The sequence below is a fragment of the Populus nigra genome, chromosome 3 (assembly GCF_951802175.1).
Source record: "Populus nigra chromosome 3, ddPopNigr1.1, whole genome shotgun sequence".
NCBI classification, from domain to species: domain Eukaryota; kingdom Viridiplantae; phylum Streptophyta; class Magnoliopsida; order Malpighiales; family Salicaceae; genus Populus; species Populus nigra.
Window position 1 is genome coordinate 25085648 of NC_084854.1, and position 19429 is coordinate 25105076.

The 19429-nt window shown below is 36.6% G+C and overlaps 2 protein-coding genes across 2 annotated transcripts; one reads left to right on the forward strand and one right to left on the reverse strand.

Annotated features, from left to right (window-relative positions):
• Positions 1–836: 836 nt before the first annotated feature.
• LOC133688219 (3'-5' exonuclease-like) lies at positions 837–1735 on the forward strand. The gene has a single exon (XM_062107634.1). The coding sequence runs from the start codon at positions 973–975 to the stop codon at positions 1618–1620; it is 648 nt and encodes a 215-aa protein (XP_061963618.1). The 5' UTR covers positions 837–972; the 3' UTR covers positions 1621–1735.
• Positions 1736–9007: 7272 nt separating this feature from the next.
• LOC133689260 (mediator of RNA polymerase II transcription subunit 15a-like) lies at positions 9008–14758 on the reverse strand. The gene is made up of 10 exons (XM_062109063.1): positions 14683–14758; positions 14106–14196; positions 12514–13338; positions 12229–12299; positions 11847–11921; positions 10749–11699; positions 10212–10523; positions 9706–9891; positions 9533–9618; positions 9008–9397 (listed from the first exon to the last, which is right to left on the reverse strand). The coding sequence occupies exons 2-10, from the start codon at positions 14164–14166 to the stop codon at positions 9193–9195; spliced, it is 2772 nt and encodes a 923-aa protein (XP_061965047.1). The 5' UTR covers positions 14167–14196; positions 14683–14758; the 3' UTR covers positions 9008–9192.
• Positions 14759–19429: the final 4671 nt, after the last annotated feature.

Below are 19429 nucleotides of genomic sequence, written 5' to 3' on the forward strand. Positions count from 1 at the left end.
TTCCCCTCCAAGTATTATAAAATTTAAATGTTATCCTTTCATTAAAATATCTCATCATTTAACGTTAATGTTATCCAATTTTATATTTGATGTACTAATGACATGCCTTGTTTTTTTGTTTATACTTTAGATAAGGTTTGATATATTTAATTTTTTTTATTTAAATTCTTAATTAAGTGATGTCACATCATGTAATTGATATTTTTAGATCACTGGATTTTACAATTATAATCATCCCAATAAATATAATAGGATATATATATATATATATATATTGTAATTTAATTTCTTAAATAAATATTACATCATTTAATAAGTAAATTTTTAACAAAAGCATCAACATATGCTGATGGAAGAAGCCCAATATACGGCCCATCTTAGGATCCATTTCTTATTCTAAACGTAAAGCAATTGGGCAGTTAAAAGAAAGCAAAGTATTTATTCTTTTCTTTATTCTCATGGATTCGTCAATGTCCACTTTTATCTTCATAGTTTAAATTTTTGCATTCTTATCCCTATAACAATGTTATTTTAATAAAAATAATTGACCTACTTTGATTTGGTGACTCATGAGTTAATCCAATAATCAAGATTTTTTCCCAATCACTCCTTGAACTGAGTCTGACAATTATACATAATATTCAAAATCCTAAAAAAAATCGAAAATAATTTTAATTGTAGGCTACTTAATGACAAGGATGATATTTGTGCCTTTTATAAACTAGAAAGGCAGCATTGAAAAACAATTAAATTTTAAGGATAAAAGTGAAATATTGATGAATCTATAAGGTTTAAAATGAAGTTTATCCATCAAAAAGAAAAAACAAAAGCAATTGTGACTATGACCAATGTCCAATAGGCAAATAGGCTCAGGACTTTAGGTTGTTGGACCTTTTAAAGTCTCCTCGTCAGCCATCCACGATCGTATCCTCGTCGGCCGATTCCACCCCCAGCAGCAGCAGCACCAGCACCATGGCAATCAGCATTGAAGATCACCAACTCCCATACAATACACACAACCTCTATGATGTCAACTTCTTCGATGACAAGATCCATACTTTAGTCACTCACACGCCTTCCTTTGTCAACACATGGATAGCCGAAACCCAACAAAAGCTCCACCAAAACAACAACCCTGCTGATCATCCCCTTCTAGTTGGCCTAGACATCGAGTGGAGGCCCAACAGGACGCGTCAAATCGAAAACCCAGTTGCCACACTCCAACTTTCCACTGGCAAAGACTGCTTGATCTTTCAACTCCTGCATTGTCCCACTGGTATCCCACAATCCCTTTATGATTTTTTGAGTAACAAGAATTATACTTTTGTTGGGGTTGGTATTGAGGGTGATGTGGAGAAGTTAGTGGAGGATTATGATGTGAGTATGGGGAATGCTGTGGATTTAAGGGTTTTGGCTGCTGAGAAATTGGGGGCTGAGCAGTGGAAGAATTCTGGGATAAAATCGTTGGTGAAGGAGATTTTGGGGAAGCAGATTGAGAAGCCAAAAAGGGTTACTATGAGCAGGTGGGACAATGAGTGGCTTACTGGTGATCAAGTTCAATATGCTTGTCTTGATGCCTTTTTGTGTTACAAGATTGGGGAGAATTTGTATGCTGCTTGAGTTAGGTTTCATGATGGGATCTGAGGGTTTTTTTAGCTCTTTTTAAAGATTATGTACTTAACTTGGATGATTTTTAAATTTGAAGTATTTCAATGTGTGGTGAATGTTGTTTCAACTGGTTTATTTGATTTTCTGTGCCTATTTCTATTTCTTTTGATGTGTGATAGTGTTGTTGAACTGGATCTTTCAGGCTGTCTTCCAATATTTTGATAGATACTGAAAAGAAAAAACAATGAAATCATCTTTAGATGCGAAACTGCTCTGCTCAATAATGGTGCTTTCTATTCTAGATGCCATCCATGGCCATATGTTCAAGTTGTCGAGTGTTAGATATTTTGCCTAGAAATATTTGCTATTGCTAGAGTAGTTCAACTCATTTACCTCATCCTAATATGCTCCACACAAAAGAATATGTACAGAAAAATGGGAAGAAATTGGTATGGCTCTGTGGAGTTGAATGGATACAGACCCGACCTTTTCAACTGGCTGCCGATCCAGCCACAGGCCTCAATAAATTCATTTCTTTGTAATTGATAGTGCATAAGAAGTATCTACAAAGAAGATCAATGCCACAAGATATCTACAACATATATATGGTCAGAGAGAGTGTAGAGATACAGGCAGCGTTAACTTCAGAAACCAAAAGAAACAATAGCCACAAGCTTCCTCAGATATTGTTGAAGAAGAGATTCCCCGCAGCAAGGAGACATGCTGGTATGGAGCTCAGGAGGTGCATCTGAAAGGGGATTAATGTTCAACAAACAGGGGCGGTTGCAATCTTGGTAATTTCTTTAAGATAGACATTTGATTATTTGTAAATATTCAGCTATGTATAAAGAAAAAAAGATAAATGTGTTCCCTTCCATTTTTAGTTTTCTGTTGTTATTGTATAGTGTCGTTTCTGCATGCAACTATCATTTTCCCAACAATGTGAATTGTCCACAGCATTTTAATGAAAAAATGTCTTTTGTTTTTAATGGAAAACCTACAATGTGAATTGTCGACCTGTGAAACCTTGTCCGATCTGATCTGTTGACTTACTGACTCGAAATTTAGTTCAGGCAAGGTTTTTTTTTTTTTTTAAAAAAATTGGTTTGGATATTCATCTAATCAAACTTTGAAGATCCGGCTAGTTAGCTCAGCTCCCAATTTAGTTGGCCCGGCCAAATTCGGGTGAGATTTAAGTAAACTTGAGTAGTAATAATAATAATAATAATAAAGCAATTTAGCCGAACCTGTAATGATCTGGGAAAAATTCAGTGACGATGAAGAACCCAGCACTCCTGTTACCCTTCAATTATGTCACGAGAGTCTTCGCATCATCTATCATGTTTCACCTCCAGATAACTTTCCAAAGTCTTCTCTGGAAAAATTATTGAAACACAGCTGTGTAGATTTTTATGGTTATGGATTGATTGAAAGAGTCAATTATCTTCGTAATACACACAATCTTGAAGTGATGACAATGTTTACAGACTCAATCGACCTACCTATATAGCTTGGGATCATTTTAGATTTTCCATTTAATTTTTCTATGCAAGAAGCACCCAAAGACATAATTATTAAAATTGGCTCGATTTGATAGATTATCCCAACATCTAGCTGATCTCCCTCTTAGACTCGAGTCAAGTGTAATTTTTTTTTTTTAACTTGGAGTAGACTTGGTTGCCATGTTAATCTGATAAATTAATTCTAAAATTAAAAACTTGATTTGACTTTTAATTATTATTTTTTAAAATAATATTATTTTAATTTTTAAAAAATAAAAAATATTATTTTAATTAGCTCAAACCTATAACCCTAACCGTAAACTGGTCATTAGCCGGCCAGGTTTCATTAATATGCCCAAAGGTATTTTCTCATGAAACAAAAGGAGAAATTTAGCAGAACCTGTCCAATGCACATGTAAAATGACAACATCCAAAATCCAACAATTCTCACTTGTGTGCTTGAAATTACTTTGCAGATACACAAATTGCACAGTATTTGCAGATGCTGAAACTGATTGCAGCTCCCCCTTCTCTTGTTTTGCACCACAAACACATATATAAGTGTATCTGATCTCTTCATTTCATTAACAAACTTATTGACAAAAACCTCTCCTCTCCTCTCTGCCTACCATTACCCTTTCTCTTATTCTTCTTCAATCAAGAACAACCTTCTTAATCAAGAACTTTCAATTTAATTATCAAGAAACTATCTTTCTCAACCAAGAACCTTCACTCTCTTTGATCAAGAAGTCATTTCTTGATAAAAAAAAACTGTCTTCCTCTTCGTTCTCTTCCTTATTCTTTAAACTCCAGCTTTACTGATCATGGAAAACTTTGAACTTCGCTGTAATCACAAGGGGGGGAATTATATTGGGGGAGATGATGTTTTTGACGTGAAATGTGACGACATGCTCTGTTACACAACCATTATCAATAATCCTACAAGCCTCTTGAGGTGGATTGCTGAATTGTTTGGGACTAAGCTACCAGATCGTCGCAACAGGCTTAGGGTCTCTATGGACATGATTTGGGACAAATACTGTGATGATGGCGGACTCAAAACTCCTGCTACCCTTCAATTCTGTCACGAGAGTTGTTGCATCATCTATCATGTTTATCCTCCGGATAACTTTCCAACTTCTTCCCTGGAAAAATTCTTGAATCACAGTTGCGTAGATTTTGTTTGTTTTGGATTGATTGAGAAAGTCAATTATCTTCGTAAGACACACAATCTTGAAGTGAAGATGGAACACTGGTATGATATCCCATTTATTGCCAATGTGTTGGATCCAAACAGGTTTGGTCTCAATCTCCATTCGCCTCTACAAGATATGGTATACATTGAGTTCTCGAAGTCGTATAAAAAGCCTGATGACCTTCTTAAAAGCAAATGGAGGCTGGTTCCACTTCCTCTTGATAAAGTAATGTATGCAGCCCTAGATTGCTTTTTTGCCTACAAGTTGGCAGCACGGCTCTCCATTCCTGTAAAGATCCTAACAGAGGTATTGATTCTTTAATTATTCTGTAAAAATTCTTTTATTCATGGTTCAAAACTTACGCATGATCAGTTGTTTAAAGATTAGTTCTCGGGTGAAAATGTTACATTTTTTTTATGTTTTCTTCGCACTTGCAGTTCGAGGATCTCAGAATTCATAGGACTGACGATTCTACTGGTTGGTAATATTTGATGTTTGTGGGAACTGGAGTTCTTTTTGTTCATGCTTAACCTATTCTGCTGTTAGTTTTTTGTTATGGTCTTTAGACTTTCATGGCTAGTCATGCTGGCTCCCGTAGTTCTTCTATTCAGTAGCAGTTTTCGGGACTCCCTTTGTATGCTTCCTTGGGTGTTATGGTTTACCTTGTGTCATTTGAAGATGAAGTAAAGGGATCCTGTCTTCATTCTCGCATTTCTTTTCAAGTCAAGGTTGTTTTCGTGTTTTAAAACTATTAAAAAATATTTTTTTATTTTTATTTTAATTCTAATTATTATTTTTGATGTTTTCAGATTATTTTAATATTTTGATATTAAAAATAATTTTTAAAAAATAAAAAAATATTATTTTAACATATTTCAAAACAAAAAAAACTTTAAAAAACTATAGTTACCACCTTCAAATACCATCTTTAAAGCAATCTTCTAATCTACACCAACTTTCAAGAGTTGAATGAAATCAGAGAAGGGAGTTGTATGGTGAAAAGTTCCATTGGGTCCCGAAGTATTGAAAAATTAGTTCTCAATTAAGGTTCCATATAAATTCTTCAAAGCTGTTTTTAACAGAAAAGAAATTAACATTTTTTAAATGGAAAACCTAAATTTGAATGGAATATATGAGCTCAATGAAAGATTAATGGGTATCTAATTGAGATGAAAACAAAGTTTAGAGATTCAATGGAGACTACATGCATAGTTGGGGGACCTGTTTTAGATTTGACATTATATTTTTCTACCTCAGAAGCACCCAAGGCAAAGTTTAAAATGATATCGTTTAGTTTAAAAAACAAAAAAATAATATTATTTTATTTTTAATATATCCAAACTATATTGTTTTACCAATCTACTAGTTGACCCGACCAGCTTGCTATCTAAGCCTCGAGTCAAGTCAGATTTGGTCAGAGTCTTATATAGAGAGCCCAAGATATTTTGTAAAAAACGAGCAATTTAGCCAGAACACACGTATATAAGCCTATCTGATCTCTCACCATTTCATGAACAAAAAAACTCTTCTCCCTTTTCATTCAAGAACTTTATCTTCATCAAGAACCTTCACTCTCTTTGATCAAGAAAAGTCTCCCTCGTTCTCTGAACTCCCAATTTAAGAGATGGATGCATGCCCTAAAAGAGCCAATTTCATCATCCAGAGAACAAAAACCGTCTAGCTAGCTAGCATATATACTCGTCAATTTCATCACGAACACCTTCAAAGAGCCAACATGTTTGCCTTGCATAAAGGAGGAATATTTAAAGAAAAGGTATATGGAGTTAATAATGTAGGCGAGTCTCTAGAATCTAATAGTTATGGACAGTCATACATGGATTTTTCACTAGTGAACCGGGCAGAAAATCTAGCAAACTGATCATTTATAGACTAGTGAAACTAGATAAACAAGTGTAACTATCAAAACTATCAATTTGATGAAATAACTTATTTCAAAAAAATTAAAAATTTATATAGCACTCAAATAGACGGTTTTATAAAGTAAAACTATCAAAACACCTCAATTATAACATCCTTCCATATCAGTAGCCTAGTTATCTAAGTTTTCTGACCAAAATATACAGGTAAATTCTAGCCCTTTGATGCAACCACACTATGTGGTAAATTCTAGCCGATTTGATCGAGAGTGAGTGGGAGAGTTTTCCAATTTGATTTAAAATGTTGTTGGACGCAATCCATCTGCCAGCTGCATGTATGGAATAAACATTCGAGCGTGGCATATCCGATTTGATCGAGAGTGAGTGGCAGAGTTTTCCAATTTGATGCAACCACACTATGTGGTTTCACATTATACGTCATCTTGATGACATATGTAACCAGCCACTCAAGCTCAATGTTCAAGGTTTTTCCAAACCTATGCATATACTTCATGGCAGCCAAGTTAGCAGCATCCAACTCCGATTTCATATGAATAAGATAAACCATTAAGTCTTTGTTTCCACTGCAATCCCTAAGAAATCTACCAGGGGATCTCCAAAAAGCTTGGCAAGCAAAGGTGGAAAATAAGGAAAGAACTTAGGGCCGGGAATGGTAAATTATACCGTAGTGGTCATAGCACAAGGATAAGAAGGTAGGAATGGGGACTCCATCGTTGGTCCGCTGCTCAATGCTCCATGTTACATCTACGGCAATCCGGATCGTAGTCTTTTAGCGGGATTAGGGTTTGGTAGGATGGATTGTTTTCGATAGGTAGAAAATACTTTTTTGATTTTAGTCTATTGAAAATACAATATTAAAGTTTTAATGAGTAGTTATTAATTCAAATCTCACTATTTTATGCTCCACAGTGGTGTTTTCCTCGGTAGCTCAGTTTTATAAGCATAATGAATTTAAGAATATTCGTGATTCAATCAAACAATTAAAAGTATACGTAAGAATATAAAAAATGGGCAATAGTATTACGACAAAACAAAAAACAAATATTAAAAAAATTAATATAATCTTCAATTATAAAATATATATATATATAAAAATATAACTAAACAATTATAAAATAAAGAATTATAATCTTCAATTATTTAAAATTGTTGATTTTATTATTTATTGTGATACTTATTTTCTAAGCGTGATGGTGTTATTGAACATTCGTTTGATTTTTTTTTTCCTTGAAAAGAATTCCATGCATTGATAAATAAGAACATTATATATATATATATATATATATATATATATATATATATATATATATATATATATATATATATATATATATATATTGAGGATGGTCAACATTGATCGAAGAATTATTTGATTATTTATAATATTATAAGAATTAATTGATTGTTTTAAATAAGTTATGGAAATTAATTAGTAACATAATATAGTTGGTTTCTTAAAAGTTTCCTTCTTGAAAATTATGCTTTGGTCTGAGTTTATTGAGAAACCTTATTCTATTAAATTTTTCTCTAAGATATAAAGATTATCGAAAAACTATCTCAACTCAAAAGTTTAATTTATTATGTAAAATTTCAAGATATAATTTATATTATTCTCTAATATCTTTCATCAAGTAAAAGTTAAAGAGCTTAAAACTTGAGGGGTATGTTAGAAAATAATTGATACATGCAAAAGTTAAAAATAACAACAAACACACAACACAAATATTTGATGAGCAAAAGAGGCTATAGATGTGAACCCCAAATTCATAGGTTTATTACCTCTAAAAGTAAAACTGATAAAGTTTGCGTCTTTAAGAGGTTTACAGAACCTTAAATAAACTAGAAATCATACCTCAATTAGGAAACATAAATAAAACTACAAAGGAAACAATGATAAAATCCAAAATAATGCATGAAATCCAAAAATAACAAGGAAAATAACAAAATAGCCAAAATCAAAAGCTTGGAAGAGATTTTTGATATCTAAAGATTTGACAATCCACATAGCAACATTGTGGTTACTAAAGAAAAATTAGTCTCCGAAATCTCCTGTAAAAATTTAAGCATGATCCAACAGTTAGATAAAAAGTTATGGTCTTTTTGAGTCATTATTCATGTCTAAAGTGATTAGACCTCCTTTTGACTTAAACCTATTCAATTGGTTCATAAATACATCTGCTAGGCCATCTACATAATTTGTTTAGGGCAAATCATCATATCTTGTTGTGGCAGATCTACACCTGACTGCTCAGAATCACCTGTTATCTCAAGCCTAACTACATCAATAGTATAAATCATATCGCGTCTCATCTATTAGCTTAGATTTTTAGATTGAGAATTAGTTGACATGATATCAAAGTCTTGAAGATCAAATGATCACGAAATCAAAAATCTCATTACCCTATTCTAACTAATTATATTAATAAGCACAAGGTAATAATGAGTATGTGCAAGTTTCAAATCCAAATAGCTTTCAAATAAAAGATTGTATTAAAGAATAATATAAATCATATTTTAGAGTTTTATTTAATAACTTAAGCTTTTAGATTATGAAGATTCTTTTACATTAATATAATGCAAGCTAGTTTGACATGAGCAGTAGTTGATCATATTGGTACCCCATTCTGATCATCAATGTTTGGTCAGTACTTAAGCTTATTTTTCTTGGTTGAGCTCAAAGTTGGAACCAAAGTCATTGGCTCAATGCTACAACGAGCTCCTTGGGAAGGCTAGCCCGGTAGCATTCTTTTCTTGCAACGAAATGTGCAGATTCTGAATAAGAAAATGAAAGAAACAAAAAATCAAGAATAAAAATTCTGATTGGCTCACCTTCATTTCCACAAGTACTAAAAAACCAGTCAAATTATTAATATGAGTTAAAAAATAAAACCCAACCCGACATAAAAGTGAAGATAACAGAAACAAGTTAATCCTAAAGAGCTACTTGTCCGAAAAATCGGAACGGTACAATCCATAAGAATTGGTAACTTATATAGTAAAGAAATCCTCCCATTTGCCATATCTCGAACTGAAACATCCTCCTCCAAATGGTTTAACAAACTCTAAGAGCACAGCTCGACAACAAGCATCCCAAATCTGTGCTATCTCCAGAAGAGACATGGATTCAGAAAGGTTCCTAAGAGCTGTGCTGAATCTCAACTTTGTCTTCTCTGACAAATCTTCTGGCTCTTCACTGTGTCATGAAATTGTCCAAGATGAATAAACACGAGACATTTTGAAACAGATTCGATACAGCTTGTGAAAATGGAACCAAGTGTCACAAGTGAAAAGCAGTAAATCAAACACAATGAGTTTTCCAGTTTCTCACCAACCAACAGGTAACTTATCAAAGATTACAGAAGAAGTATTAGGATAATCGGCTGGAGCAAGCAAGCGCAAGATAAGTACAGGGAACTGTAAGAAGTGATGAAAGGGATAATATATTAGTGAATAATCAACAAGTAGTAATTGCTATTAATTCAGTTGGTTTAAGAATCTGACCGTCGGAGATGAAGACAAAGATTTTAAATCTCCACTAAGAGACACAGCAGTATAGGAACACTTGATGATTGTTCCTTTACTGGATTCAGGTAATATAGAATCATCCTCAGTTGAATCAACTTCTACTAAAGTTTCGACCAATCGCTGGTTTACACGTCTGATTTCATCCAGCAGATCTTTGTTGGGCTGCAATAAGGATTGTTAATTTAGATTCCAGTTCCTCATTAAGCCAAAGCAATCCGAGAGTTCTATCTGATCAAATTGTTCCATTTAAGGATTAAGAGGAACTAGATTCATCTAGGAAACAGTGTTTTATGTACCTATGACCAGTATCAGAATATAGAATCTTTATAACCTGATTTCGTACTTAAATTAATATCGGCAAAAGGAGAAGCGTTGAACTACATTAGATAAAGCAAAGGAAATAAGCTAGCAGCAGAGGCAGGGCATATTGTATAGTATTCAATGAGGAACACTGAATACAAGAGTAGAAGTACATTGCAAACCTTGATCCTCAAATTATTGAGCTTTGGTGTTGTAGTTGAATCAAAATCAGATTTCCGATGCATTGGCTGCCCGACTGTGTCCCAGGTCATGGCACTAAATTTCTGCTCCATCTCTCTCTCATAAATGCTTGACTGTTGGTATGCTAAGTTCATTTCTTGTACACGGAACCTTGTTTCAGACACCAAATCCTCACCAATAGCAGCCTGAGAGTGTCCTTCAGCTAATCCTCCAGCAATCTTTTCGACCATGTTGACAACTGAGTCAATATCCTGGACAGCAGCGCTTAATACCCCTGGTGACATTGATTCTACCTGGGAATACATTAGCAGTCCACGTAACCTTGTAAGCTTTATTTCTGAAGGAAAAAATAGTAGTTCTTCTGTAGGGATAGCAGACATTCCGTGACATTGTAGCAATGAGCAATCAATCTATGTGGAGCCTTAAATGAATCAGAACAGAGTCTAATCATATTAGAAGGAATGGTTGGTTTGTGCTGACATTTAGAAGTTGAGAAGCAACCAGAGAAATATACTCACAGCTCGAAGTAAGCGCTGGAATGGTTGATTTGTATCAGATGCGTTGAGGGGGCTAGTGAACTCTTCGAGCAAAGGGGAGGCTGATATCCCAGGTGTGTCGGTTGCCGTAGATTGATTTTGACTTTGTGTCTGGTTATCAACTTGGGTCAATGCAACATATCTTGAAGTTGGAGTCAAGGGAGTAGAGGCTGAAGGAAAATTCTGCTGGTCAATTTGAGCAGAAGAGAGCTGAGACTTTCGAGGAGAACTGGAGTATAGTTGATTTATAGTACTTGTTATCTGTAGTTGATGTAGATTTTCTGTAGATTCAATAGCTGGAGTGACGCATGATTGACTGTTGCGCATCAGCATCTGTTCCTTTTTGAGCTGAGTAGTTTGTTTCTGCATTTGTTGCTCGAAGTTCTGTAACAGCCTTTTGTAATGAGTAAATGGAGAATCGAAAGCATTCACATTGCTATTGCTAAAAAAATTATTATTTTGTGGTGAACCAGCAAAATATTGGCCTGTTTTCCTTGCTGACTTCTGAAACATACTCGGTCCATTCTTTTGTTCCAAACCCATTCCAGAACTATATTGAAGTGAACTGACAAAATTGGGTTGCGAATTTGGAACCCTTGATTGCATTGAAGATGTGGGAGAGGAACTTCCCAAACCATTTGTTATAGTTAAATTCACTAGAGGGAATTGGAGTTTCCCATTCCAGCTTTGAGGAGGCTGAGATATTTGGGATTGACCGCAAGTCGGCAGACTAAGTTCTGCTTGTTGCTCAACTGAGGCAACTCTCTTCTGCCGAAAGAGGTTCACATACTTTACAATAGCATCCTTGGTCGTCTCCAACTTCTCCTTGGAAGCATTTTTCATCTGATTTCGCTGTAATGAAAAAACCTGCATGGCCTTTTCTATCCAAATGACTTGCTTCATGTTCTTTCTAACCAGCTCCGGATCTGTTGCCTGCAGAAAAGATCAAAAGTGATAATTGGCAGAAAATCAAAATCCTTGCGGCAAAAACTAATGGATGTAAATCTTAAAAGTAAATCAATCTATGGCATCTGCGAACATATATGCTGCATGCAACCAGAAATCAAATAGTTCACATACCTTGTCAAGTAAGGACTTAAAATATATGTATAGTTTCTTGAGTTGCGGACCATACTGTAGCTTAAAGCATTGAAGCTGCAAAGGAAATGAAGATATTCTAATCAGTGGCAAGAATCTCTGACTTCATTATCAACCATAGGATACATAAGATTTGAGTGTCTGAGATAGCTTTCTTTTTTGTTTCTCCCAAAGAGTGTGGGGGTGATGCTGTGATCACCACACGACCAATCCATAGTATCAAGATAAAGCACCATCATTTGTTCTATCCAAATCCTATATGAAATGGTAAGTACCTTGGCGATGGAGATGACAGATATTCCTTTACGGAAAAACATAATGAAACTTCAAGAAATACGTACTCAGTTTAATCAATTAAAGTTACCTTTTGATAGGCCTCTTCAAGCTCGTCAGCTGTATTGGCTAGTTGACCTGATGATTTGGGCTCTAGTGATGCTACAAAAGACAGATAATATATGACAATGTATTATTAGCCCCTAAAAAAAGAAAACAAAAGATATTGCAAGAGAAAGGCAGAGACAAAAAGGTTTTGAATGAGAAATTGATAGAGCACATTCCTGCTTTTTGGTCTAAAAACAATGTTTGGTAAATGTGATGAATTATATTATACATCCAGCAAACATGTGTACAGTTTCGTAGAAATTGCTACCTGAGGAGGACCCAGCAAATGATATCTGTGACTGAAAAAGCTTCTGCTGATCAGCTATACTCCTCTGCTGATGGAAGGAAGCTGAGGTTTGTGGTTTTCGCTGGATCCCTTCTTGAGACAAGCCCCTTTGTTTTTGAGAACCCAGAATCTGATGCAACTGACCAGGCTGTGTGATTTTATGAACTTCTTGTTCAGAAGCTGTAACCCCTGGTTGTTGAATCATGGGGCTTGAACTCCGATGCGATTGAGCATTGAAGATAAATGGTTGTGATCCAGCCATTTTTTGCTGAAGCTGCATTCTAGAAACATCTCTTTGTTGGCCCAGGGGCTGCTGGAATGACGGTAAAACATTTTGTTGGGGAATTGACCATTGTAGCTGCTCTGAATCATCACGTTGCTTCCCGAGTTGCTGATTCTGTTGAAACATTGGGCTATTTGATGGCTGTGCAAATGGTGTTTGACGGTATTGTGTTGTTACTGATGGCGGCTGAGAAAATTGATTCTGAGTATTCTGTGATGTAACATGCTGCTGCCGCTGATGAGGTTGGCGGTGTAGAATGTCAGGTTGGATGACAAAACTCTTACTAGTATTCTGGACCTTATCCTTCAGGATCCCATCCTGAAACTCCTGCTGTTGTAATTGGTACTTCAGTTTCTGATCTGAAGACTGGCTTCCTAGCATTTCCCTCCGAGAGTTAAGAGTAATATTTGGTTGCATATTTTGTTCAACAAAATTATTACAGACTAAACGTTGGGAAAATCGTGTGCCGGCATTTGTCTCCGAGCTTTGCCCAACATCGTTTACAATCAAGGTCTGACCTAGACCTGTAACAGAAGAGATTAGGTTAAATTAACATTTACAGTTCATTCACTTAAGCAACTATATATGGTGCTAAGAATTGCTATAGCTTCTAACACAAAGAACAGTACTGCACTTCTGCTGTAATTTTGTGCATGTTTTGATTGAAAACTAACAAGGGCATGTACCATGAAGAGAAGAAAAACAAGATAAAAAATAAACAAGCAAAATGAATGAAAAACACACAATTTTTATGCTCTACACAATTTTCAAACCTGTAACATGTTGACGAAGCTTGAACCTAATTAGATTAAGAATCAAAGGAAACAGGAAGATAGAAAAAACACGAAAAAGGTGAAGAGGATCCCGAGCCGCACAATTTACTCTCAATAAATTTATTCTGCTACCAACTCCCCTCATAAAAAGGTTTACAGTAGTTTAAATAGGTCTCTCACCACCCTCATCCAGAAAAGGAAAATAAAATCCTAAGCAAATAGGAAAAATAAAAGACGAAATCCAAAATTAACTAGAAAAACAATAAAACTGAAAAAAATAAATAAAAAACAGTATCAATTGGGCCTAATTGGAGAGCCTTCAAGACTTCGGCTGGTTAAAGCTAGCCGGCCAACTATAGAACATGGCCTGTCCTGTAGAACCTCCTGCAGCACATATCTTCTTCTTTCTACTGTTTGTTTCAACAGCAATTAAACCACTGTAATTCTCATGCCTTCTTCATGCATAAAAGCATTCGAATATTGGGGTTGAGTCTGGCGATGCATAAACAACAACTTACCTGAGGAATTTTTACCAGTTGTCTTGGAAGCTTCAGACTTGATGGGACCAAACGAATTCATCTTCTTACCTATTGTATATACATAACTTTCCTGAGAAACAAAGAAAAGAAATCATAATAACTAAGTAAAAAGTTAATAGGAAGATAACAAGAAACAGCTAATTCCTGCATCTATAAAATCATAAGCTTCTTAAATAATTTCATTAGTGAGGTTATAAACTCAAGGGAGATCAGAAACTTGTTAGCTAAGAAGCTGTAAAAATTTCAGCGAGCCGGAATGTGTATCATGGAGATATTATCTTGGAAACAATTCACTAAGAGAAAGATTGATGACGCTGATGGAAACCGAAACAAGGTAGAAATAAAAGATGAAGAAGTAAATGATTTCCAAATATTTTTTTTTCTTGGATAATTGACAGAAAAAGAAATTAAATATATATAAGATAACAGTCAGCAAATCATGGTTGAAAGTTGGCAGCATACGTCGAAGATCACAGTCCAAAAACTGATTAGAAATCAACATTTTGCATACAACAGATTGGTAAAGTGACTTTTGAAACTTGATTAATATTAGTACCTTCGTTGCTGAAATTCTGAATGTCTTATCCTCGAATTGCACAGCAATGTTCGTTAGTCGAGTTAAGAACTCAGGATCGGAATGTTGGTGGGAGGAACCACTGGTGGTGGCTTTGAAACACTCAGAGGGGATAAAACACAAAGTTTTATTTCAAAAACACAAGCTTACAAAACACAAAATAAACTTACAACAAGCTTAACAATACACACCCTCTCTTTCTCTCTAGTGTTTCTCTCTATTCTCTCTACTCTCCCACTCATAATAGCATAAGCTCAGCTTGCTATTTATACACGAATTCAAAACAAGATAATTCAACCTTTCCAAGTGTGAAGGCGGCTGTGGACGGTGGTGTGAAGGCGGCTGGCGGCTGCGGCTGGTGGCTGGCGGCTGGTCGGTGGCGGCTGGTCGGTGGCAGCTGGTGGTTGCCTTCCTTGACCATCTAGATTGAGTTTAATATTCAACAAATCTCCCCTTTAAACTCAATCGAGGGATGTCATGCCAAGCATGAACACTTCTCCTTTCAATGTCTTCTCTTTGCTTGTAGCCTTTATCCACTAATTTGGCTTTCGTCTTGTAGACCCATTTGACACCTATTGCTTTTTTGTTTTCTGGTAGATAAGTCAGCTTCCAGGTATCATTCTTCTCAATGACATGTATTTCTTCATCCATTGCTTTAATCCATTTCTCTTCTGTGACAGCTTCATTGAAGCTTAATGGGTCACTATCTGCAAAGAAACAAAACAAATTTGTATCTTTCATTACTTGAGTGGCATTGTACAGCTCTTCAAGATTTCTCATCCTTCTTGGTTCTTCTGATGAGGATGCTGATGGTGGTGTTGATGATGATGCTCCTGGTGTGTTCCTCCTGTTGAATACAAGGAATCTGTGTACCGGACTTTGTGGTTCAGCTGCTGGCATAATCAGTTCTTCGACAAGTACTGTTGGTACTTCTTCACCTTCAAGGATCAAATCAATGTTGATCCATTTGACTGCTTCTTTATCATCATTCCATTCCCAAGATTTATCTTCTTCAAAGATAACATCTCTACTCATAATCACCTTCTTCGTGATGGGATTATACAGCTTGTATCCCATCCTTCTTTCACCATATCCGACAAAGATGCATTTCTCGCTTTTATCATCAAGCTTTCTCCTTCTTGCATCTGGGATCTTTGCATATGCCACACAACCAAAGACTCGTAGATGAGTAACACTTGGTTTGTGACCACTCCATGCTTCTTCTGGAATGACTCCTTGCAAACTTCTGGTTGGTCAGCGATTCAGTAGATACACTGCACATGATACAACTTCAGCCCAATATTGCTTGGGCAACTTCTTTGCTTTGAGCAGACTTCTTGCCATGTCAAGAATCGTGCGATTCTTCCTTTCAGCTACACCATTCAGCTGTGGTGTATAAGCTGGTGTTGTCTGATGTCTGATGCCTTGTTGTGTACAAAAGGCTTCAAAGTCATTTGCTGTATATTCTCCACCTTGATCAGATCTCACGGTTCTGATCATGTAGCCACTTTGCTTCTCCACAATTGCTTTAAAATCTTTAAAACAATTGAATACTTCTAACTTCCTCTTCAGAAAGTATATCCACGTCTTTCTACTAAAATCATCAATAAACGTGAGGAAGTACCTATTCTGTCCAGTCGACATAGGCGTTATTGGGCCACACACATCTGTGTGCACTAACTCCAGTGGCCTCTTTGCTCTCCAGTTGACTTCTTTGGCAAATCTGGATCTGTGATGTTTGCTGAGGACACAACTCTCACAGACTTCATCTGGATGATCAATGTGAGGCAAACCTTTGACCATCTTCTTGCTTGCTAGCATCTTCAGACTTGTGAAATTCAGATGTCCAAGCCTCAGGTGCCAGAGCCATTCTTCACTGTTGATGATGGCACTCAAACACCTTGCTGCATCATACTGGATGTTCAAAGGAAATATCCTATTCTTGGACATTTTCACATAGGCCATTAATCTCCAATTGTTGTCTCTAATTGTTAGATGACAATTCTTCGAGTAAAAAGTATAACCTCTCTCCATAAGTTGACCTAAGCTGATCAGGTTCTGCTTTATGGCTGGGACATAATAGACATTGGCGATGTAGCTGGAATCGCCGTTCTTCAACTTGATTGGGATGCTGCCTTTAACTTTGAATGGAACCTTTGTGGTATCTCCAAAAGTAACCAGACCTTGCTTGGTCTCATCTAGATCACTAAATAACTCTCGGTAGCCGCACATGTGATTGCTGGCTCCAGTATCTAGATACCATATATTTTCCTGTTTCTCGCCAAGTTCTTGTTGGACAAGAAATGCAGCTTCTTCTCTGTCATCCTTCTCTGCATAGTTGGCTTGCTCACGTATCTCCAACGGAGCTTTCCTTCTGCATTCAGTGCTATAGTGCCCAAATTGATTGCAACTATAACATTGGATATTCCTCTTGTCACGGTTATTGTAACCGCCTCCTCTTCCTCTAGGAGTGAATGCTTGTTGTCCTCTACCTCCTCTGGTGGTGTTTCTACCACCTCTTCCTCTAAAGCTTGTATTCCAAGAATCTCTTCCTTGGAATCTCTGGAATCCTCCTCTGGATTGTTGACTTCCTGCTTGAGTGGTATATCCACTTGTTGAAGTCTCCCCTTGCTCATATCTGTCCTTGAGAGCCAGCTTTGCTTGTAAGGCATGCTCAATGGCCTTATCTCCATTTCGTTTTACAATCTTCTGCTCATGAGCTTGCAAAGAACTCATAAGTTCATCCACTGTCAACTTGTCCACTTCCTTGGACTCTTCAATAGCGACAACAACAAAATTAAATTTTGGTTCTAGGGATCTCAAAATTTTCTCAGTAATTCGAGAATCGACGATGGCTTCTCCATTTCTCCTCATCTGATTGACTATCACCATAATCCTTGTGTGATAATCAGAAATAGATTCCGAGGACTTCATTTGCAATAACTCAAATTCACCTCGCAAAGATTGAAGACGAATCTTCTTGATTCTGTCAGCACCTTTGTACTTTTGTTGGAGAGCCTCCCATATGTCTTTTGATGTTTCAGCGGAAGCTATGATCTCGAATGTATCTTCATCAAGACCTTGGTAGATGATGGTCTTTGCTTTGTTGTCCTTCTTTCTGTTGACTTTCAGGGCTTGCTTCTGTGCCTCTTGTAAAGCATCTTCTTCTTCTTTGGACTCTGGTTCATCATAACCATAGTGTACAATCTCCAAACACTCTTGTGAACCAAGGAATGCCTTTAATCTGATGTACCAACTATCATAGTTGTCTTTGGTCAGCTTCGGGATGAGTGTTTGTGTACTTTCTGTAGTTATTTTGCTCTTTTAATGACTATATCTCCTTTTGGGAGTTGAATTTGGCAAAACGGACACTGTAGATCGATCCGGAATGGTCGAAATAGTCGGGAACCGGTCTGACTTTGTATAAATCGGGTCAGAAAATGGGTGAACCTGTCCAAAAACCAATTCTGTACGGCGGGCGGTTCGCTGGGTTGAACCGAGAATATTCTGTGGAATATTCTATCGGCTCGGCGCGGCTTGGATGCAGCGCGGAGAACGGCTCGGCTCGACAGGGGAATATTCTTGGGAATATTCTTCTTCTCGGCTCACGGCTTGGAAGCTCGGCTCGGCGCGAATATGGCGCGCGTGTGGACCACTCGTCTTCAACCTCTGGGCGCGTCGGCTGCGCGTGATCAAACAGTGCAGAATCTTCAGGTGGCGCGTGCGGGCTACCTCATTCTCCGATCAAGCTGATTTTTGCGGCAGTGAGTTAGTATGGATGAGCTCTACACGGTGGAATGATCAAAACTTGTTTTTGACAACTTTGAAAAATCGGCTATCCCAGAAAATACTTCTGTTTTCTGACGAACGGGGCTCTGATACCAATTGTTGGTGGGAGGAACCAATGGTGGTGGCTTTGAAACACTCAGAGGGGATAAAACACAAAGTTTTATTTCAAAAACACAAGCTTACAAAACACAAAATAAACTTACAACAAGCTTAACAATACACACCCTCTCTTTCTCTCTAGTGTTTCTCTCTATTCTCTCTACTCTCCCACTCATAATAGCATAAGCTCAGCTTGCTATTTATACACGAATTCAAAACAAGATAATTCAACCTTTCCAAGTGTGAAGGCGGCTGTGGACGGTGGTGTGAAGGCGGCTGGCGGCTGCGGCTGGTCGGTGGCGGCTGGTCGGTGGCAGCTGGTGGTTGCCTTCCTTGACCATCTAGATTGAGTTTAATATTCAACACGGAAGAAGGCGTGATCATCTGGTAGTGGTTGCTCAAGTTTGCCAGTCTATCATATCATAGCAACAAACGCAAACTCAATAAAAATCTCCTCCCTTTCATATCCAACATATCATGAAAGTTAGTATCATCTAAAATGAGGAAACAAAAAGCTTGTCAAGCCAAGAAGTAACAACAACTGTTGATATGTATTTCTAAATGCATGACATACAAGAACATCATAGTTGACATGATACTACATTAATTAAGATTAAGACAACGTATCCTTATAACAAAGAACTAGCGATTCAAGTTTAAAATAGATCATCAAACATTGATATTTTATAAAAAGCAATGGACAAGAATCGCAAAGAAAAGCGAAGGCTTTTTTTTACGATGCCTGGGGTTTAAACCAAATTCATTGATCTCAAAATACCTTTCGTATATGGATTCTTAAGGAATTGAGTAAAATCTCTTTGGTGATTTTGGTAACTCAACA

Excerpts from the sequence above, each read along its gene's own strand:
- LOC133688219 (XM_062107634.1), top strand. The coding sequence starts at position 973 with ATGGCAATCAGCATTGAAGATCACCAACTCCCATACAATACACACAAC.
- LOC133689260 (XM_062109063.1), bottom strand. The coding sequence starts at position 14,166 with ATGAATTCGTTTGGTCCCATCAAGTCTGAAGCTTCCAAGACAACTGGT. Across the intron at positions 12,300-12,513 it reads ATTTGCTGGGTCCTCCTCAG|CATCACTAGAGCCCAAATCA; the intron begins GTAGCAATTTCT and ends TGTCTTTTGTAG. Across the intron at positions 9,398-9,532 it reads GATAAGTTACCTGTTGGTTG|TGAAGAGCCAGAAGATTTGT; the intron begins GTGAGAAACTGG and ends TTCATGACACAG.